The sequence below is a fragment of the Octodon degus genome, unplaced genomic scaffold (genome assembly GCF_000260255.1).
Source record: "Octodon degus isolate 3935 unplaced genomic scaffold, OctDeg1.0 scaffold00234, whole genome shotgun sequence".
In the NCBI taxonomy this organism is placed as follows: domain Eukaryota; kingdom Metazoa; phylum Chordata; class Mammalia; order Rodentia; family Octodontidae; genus Octodon; species Octodon degus.
The window spans coordinates 332,489-338,012 of record NW_004524810.1 but is presented as its reverse complement, the minus strand read 5'-3'; the positions used below and the strand labels follow the sequence as shown (position 1 = coordinate 338,012).

The window sequence follows — 5,524 nt, the reverse complement described above, 5'->3', positions numbered from 1 at the left end:
TTCCGGTTCAAATGCTAGGAGACTGCGCCAAGAGCTGACCAGACATGCACCAAATATGTGTGTTCACTTACACTTTGCTCTTTTCTCCTTTAAGCCTTGAGCTGAGAGTTCCATTTCTGGATCATCGATTTTCTGCCTATTACTTGTCTCTGCCGCCAGAAATGAGGATTCCCAAAGTGGGTAAATCAACCCAGGATAAACCCTTCCCTTGCACTCACCTTGCCTAGGTGACTTTTACTGATGCTTCACCTGTTTTCATCTCAGAATGGGGTCGAGAAACATCTCCTGAGAGAGGCCTTTGAAGACTCCCACCTGCTACCCAAAGAAATCCTCTGGCGGCCGAAGGAGGCCTTCAGCGACGGCATCACCTCCATCAAGAATTCCTGGTTTAAGATTTTGCAGGAGTTTGTTGACCATCAGGTGTGATTTTGGTTTTATAAGAAGGTTTTCCCGGAACTGGATAATTTGCATTGATTTTGATCTAGTTTCAATAAGATGTGTTTGGGAGAGGTTCACAGTGCCTACACATAATATCTCATTTTTAAGAAGTACATAAGAGTGCAATAGCACAGAAGAATGCCAAGTTGTAGAAGCAGAAGAGGAAGAAGGGGGAGCAGAGACTTGACCATCACTGGTCATTTTGGGTTGCCTGCTTGGTGCTGCGCAGTGTTAGCCACAAAAGAGTGAAACACTCACAGCCACCAAGATATTAGGAATATGCATGCAAACACTTTTTCAAAAATTTGTGCAGCCATGCATAGGACGATACTTTGGTCTTTTGAAAGAGTGAGTTGGTGGGAGAATCTTGTGCAACTGTTTGTTGTGGCTTTGGTACCTTTATTTCTGTCTGATGCACTGAGGCAAACACAAATGTTTCTTTATTGTTTACAAAACTCTTACTTTACAGGTTGATGATGCGATGATGGCAGACGCAGCCCAGAAATTTCCCTTCAATACTCCAAAGACTAAAGAAGGCTACTACTACCGGCAGATCTTCGAACGGCACTACCCAGGCCGGGCCGGCTGGCTGAGCCACTACTGGATGCCCAAGTGGATCAATGCCACCGACCCTTCAGCCCGCACTCTGACTCATTACAAGTCAGCTTCCAAAGCCTAGGTGCTCCCTCTCCACCCTGTGGAGAGAAAGCAAATGCTTCTCATTGCCTTGTGCGTGGGGAAGCTGCGGTTGGCTGAGGGACCAGTAGGTGTCAACCTTCAGGCTTTTTCTGGCTTGGCAAAAATAAAAATCTTGCGTTTAAAATATTGTTCTACTCCTTTATATTCACATGGTCCCCATCCTGGGGTGGTTAACAACTGAGCAGCCTTTACTGTGTCATAGTAAGGAGGACAGTGAGCTAGAACACAGCTCCTGGGGATGTACTCAGTGGTAGTGTACTTGCCTGGCATACCCAAGGCCCTTGTTTAATCCCTGGCATGGACTCCCACCCCTGAAAAGAAACCAGAGCCTCAAAAATGGCAACAAACTCAATAGTTGGAGGTGATCTGATATTGGATAGAGCTTGTAGCACTGTCCTGATGGAACTGCCTTGGAGGGTTCCCAGCCTGTAGATGTGTGGCCTCCTCCCCAGACTTGTGGCATCTCGCTGTGGTTGTAGGTGGCCTTGTCTTATTCTTGCCTCCATCCTAACGACTTGTGGGTGAAACTGGAGATACAGGTCCTTTGCAGTATTCTGACAGGTCTTTCCTAAGATACTCATTCAGTTTCTTTCTTTGTTGCATTGAGTTAATATCCTTGCTTGGAGCATTCTGGGCCTGAGGGCAGAGACAATGGATGGGTTGGGCTTTGGGCATCTTGTGGGAACCGTTGAGCTCTGCTGCAGTTCTGTTGGTAACATGCCAGTGAATAGGTGTCTGTGTGGTCTTTGGTCACGGAATTGGGTGTAGACCAGACACAGGCCTCGCGTCAAAGCTTCCTGTGCACTGCTCCAGAGAATGAACCAAAACTAACACTTTCTCATGAAAAGTGTTTTTGCTTTTAGGAAGAGAGGAAATACATCATAGGCAGATAACAGAGTTTTATTTAAATACTCATGTGTTTTACCAGGGACAATATATTAAAATGCAATGTGGTTTCAGTTATTAATAACATTGTAAAGGATGCGTAGGAGCCAGGAAGATGACTCAGTGGAATAAGTGCTTCCTTTGCAAGCGCAAGGGTCTGAGTTCAATCCCTGGTTCCAGGGGAAAACAAAAACAAACAAACAAAAAAAAAACTAAAGGATGCATAATGGGAAAAGCAAATAGACCCAAAATTTAGCTAGTAAGTGGAAAGATGAGAATTTAGACTAGCTGATGGAGGGTCCTTATTATGTTTCCTAAAAAGTGAGGAAATACCATGATTAATACAAGATGACCTCTAAAGATTTTATTTCTATGTGTAAGTGCCTGGGATAAATTGATTTTAGTATATTTCCAGATAAATTCTTGTCCCACCAAGCCAGGCAGAATTAAGATGCTTTGTGGCTTAGGATTTTGAAGTCTGCAACTGTGTGATCTGCTAAGTTTGTGTGTTGCTCAAAAGTTACAGATACATTTCTGACACAAGGGAAAGAAACTCTCAACCTGCTAGGTGTTCAAAATGCCAAACTGTGTTCTAAAATCCAAGAATGATGTCTAGGAGCAAAGGCAGGTAGAATTCACTGAAAGGAAGTAGTTTTTCTGTGGAAAAGAGGCTTGACCAGAAGGTGGGTTCTATTCCCACCGCGCCTCTCAAGGGTGTTCATTGAGCAAAGTCACACAGTGAGATGGGCTCAAGGTGCGACAAAATTATAACCAATCCATAAAATTCCAACTATGGTCATACTGATCCACTGGGAAAGTCAAAGGATGGGTGTGAGGTGGCACAGAACTATGGTGAACCAGGGCTGGCCAAATAGGTCAGCAGATTAAAGCATCTGCAAGCAGGGGCAGGGGTCAGGGGTTCAATCCCTGGGCCTGCCATGTCAGGCCCACCCCCAGGGTGCACTGAGTCTGATTGAGATTGGGTGTGGTGGCACAGGCCTGTAATCCCAGCTCTTGGGAGGCTGAACAGGCGGATCACTATGAGTCTGATCTAGTAGTGAGACCCTGAACACCCTGTAGACCCCTCCCTAAAATAAACAAAACAAAACTGGTGAACCAATAAATTTTTAGCAAGCATAGTGGCTTAGATGATATTGATTAAGTGGAGTTCAAATTGCAAAGAGGGTAACATGGACATGGGAAGGACAAGGACTGTCCTGGAAGGGGTGGGTTAAGAAAGTTTGGTCCTCTACTCCAATGTGAAGTCTTCTGACCATGCCATTGACTGGTGCTCATCCCTAGGGGAAGTATGTGGGTGTCGTGGTACCTCTTTTCTTGAAGCTTGGCCTTTAGTCAATATGAGTCCAGACACAGTTACCTTTCACATTGACTTAAAGGTTCAGCCCAATCTGACTGCCTACAATATTTCTTTTTTAAAAATTTACTTGGTTGTTACAAGGTTTCACTATGCAGCTGGGACTCATGGTGATCCTCTTACTTTCAGCCTCCTCAGCACTGGGATTCCAGGTGTAAGCACTATGCCCAGAGTCTGGCTGGCTCAGCCCGCCCTGGGGACTGGGCCAGCACAGCATGTGGTGCTGTGGATAGAATCACAGTCCCTGCTCTTGCTTAGGCTTGCCTTAGCAGGCGCTTTAATTCACTGTGCTATCTCCCCAGCCCTGCCTATATTTCTAAATAGCTTACCTATGTGTAATACTGTCTGAATTAACATCCCTACTTGCCATGAGGGGGCAAGTGGCAAGATCATTCTGGCGGCATCTGGTTGAAGAGGGTTGTAGTAGTGATCAGCAGCTGGAGATATTCCACAGAGGTCTTTTTAACCACTCTAGAGAGGCAGCAGGCATTCTAACAAATGTAGATGTATAGATTTAAGTCCGGAGGAAACAAGGTCAAAGAAACAGTTATACCTGTGCCAAATAATAGCAAGATCATAATTATCAATATAGTCAACAAAGGTTTCCACCTGGAAGAGCCAGTAATAGCTTTTTATAAAAAGGATAAGGACAGAGCCTAGGGAATTTTGAAATATGACATATCCTTAAGAGATGGAGAAACCAGTGGAGGTCTCATTTAAGGCTCATAAGGTGCAGTGACTTAAGGCTTCTTGTGCTGTGTAATCATCTCTACAGGGTCCATCTGTGGGTTCCAGGAAAAGAAGTCTAGCGTATTTGTCATTGCTTTTATCTATACAGTCCCTGGGGGCTTGACAGCCTCTAGGCAAGGAGAAATTAGAACAATGTAATCAATGCACCCCCGAACAGATAGTGCGTTGGAGAAAGAGCAAAATCTAGAAACTTCTTAAGGGACTGGAATAGCAGGTGTATTCCACTGGCTCTTGGACCCCTCTATGATGGAGCCTGTTATGTAGCCATTAATCCCTCTAGTTTTAGCTGAAATTATCTCAAAACTTTTGGTGACTTAGGAGAACCAGAGTGTAACAGCACATTATTTTGCCCAGTGGAAGACTCTCAAGTTATTACACATAGACAACAATGCATATGTATTTGTAACACCAGACTCGGCATCATTTTGATTAACTGCCATATGAGTATATTTATTATAGAATTTAGATAGGATAAGGGAACTCTTCTTAACAGAGCAACTGGGCTTTTAGGCATAATTAAAAGGAATGGGTAAAGAATTCATCCCAGAGACTGGGTGTGGTGGTGCACACCTGTAATCCCAGCACTTGGGAGGTTGAAAATGAGGATCACTGAGTGATCTGTGTAGTGAGACCTGTAGACCCTATACCAAAGCACATTAAAAAAAGAAAAAAAGAATTCACGCAGTTACAGCTTAAGCAAATTACCTTTTTTTCAGTGACTTTTTAAAAATTGAGATATGATACCTGGAGGGAAGGCCAGGGTTGAAGAGAAGGACCAAAATATATAAGACAATGCCCAGCAATAGGCTGGTTTCTTCCTCTACAATCCTGGTTGCCTTGGGTGCTCCCATGGAGAAGACAGGTGGGGATTACAGTCTCTTCTCAGAGGGAGAAGGGGCCCTGGGTCTGAGCTCTGGGTTTTCCCACCAGACTTCAGATCTCAACTCCTTTGGCCACCTTTGTAGGTAAGGTTTGGCAAAGGGGTTCCCTCTTAAGGTGGTCTGGATTTCACAGTCACAGCAAGTGAGTTTTGTCATTGAGCTTTCTGGGAGCCCTGAAAAGAAGACTTAAGCTCTATTTGTTTTTTTAGGCCTGAACAAAGGCAGCTGTATCTTTACTCTTTCTCTCTCTCTTTTTTTTTTGTCTCGTCTCCCTTTGGTTTTCTCTAACCAAATTATAGACTACTGAGGAGATCTAGGAGTGATATATTAGCAATATTAGCCCAAATCTTTCTTTTCAATGAACTAAGATAAACTGTCATCTAAGTATTCTACCTATTTTGCATATAAATATTTATTTGTTTCTTTTCCCCTTCATTTTTCCGTTTCCCATCACAATTTTTCTTTTTGTCTCAACAGTTTCTCCCCAATTCACAGT

At 43.8% G+C, this 5,524-nt stretch overlaps 1 protein-coding gene across 1 annotated transcript in view; it reads left to right on the top strand.

Annotated features, from left to right (window-relative positions):
• LOC101592514 (asparagine synthetase [glutamine-hydrolyzing]-like) overlaps window positions 1–1,255 on the top strand; it is an 11,438-nt gene extending 10,183 nt beyond the window's left edge. Inside the window, exons 6-8 of the mRNA XM_023705974.1 lie at window positions 43–176; window positions 265–420; window positions 908–1,255. Coding sequence (XP_023561742.1) covers window positions 43–176; window positions 265–420; window positions 908–1,117 — 500 coding nt within the window. The 3' untranslated portion in view covers window positions 1,118–1,255. The remainder of the gene's footprint in view (window positions 1–42; window positions 177–264; window positions 421–907) is intronic.
• The last annotated feature ends 4,269 nt before the right edge of the window (window positions 1,256–5,524 follow it).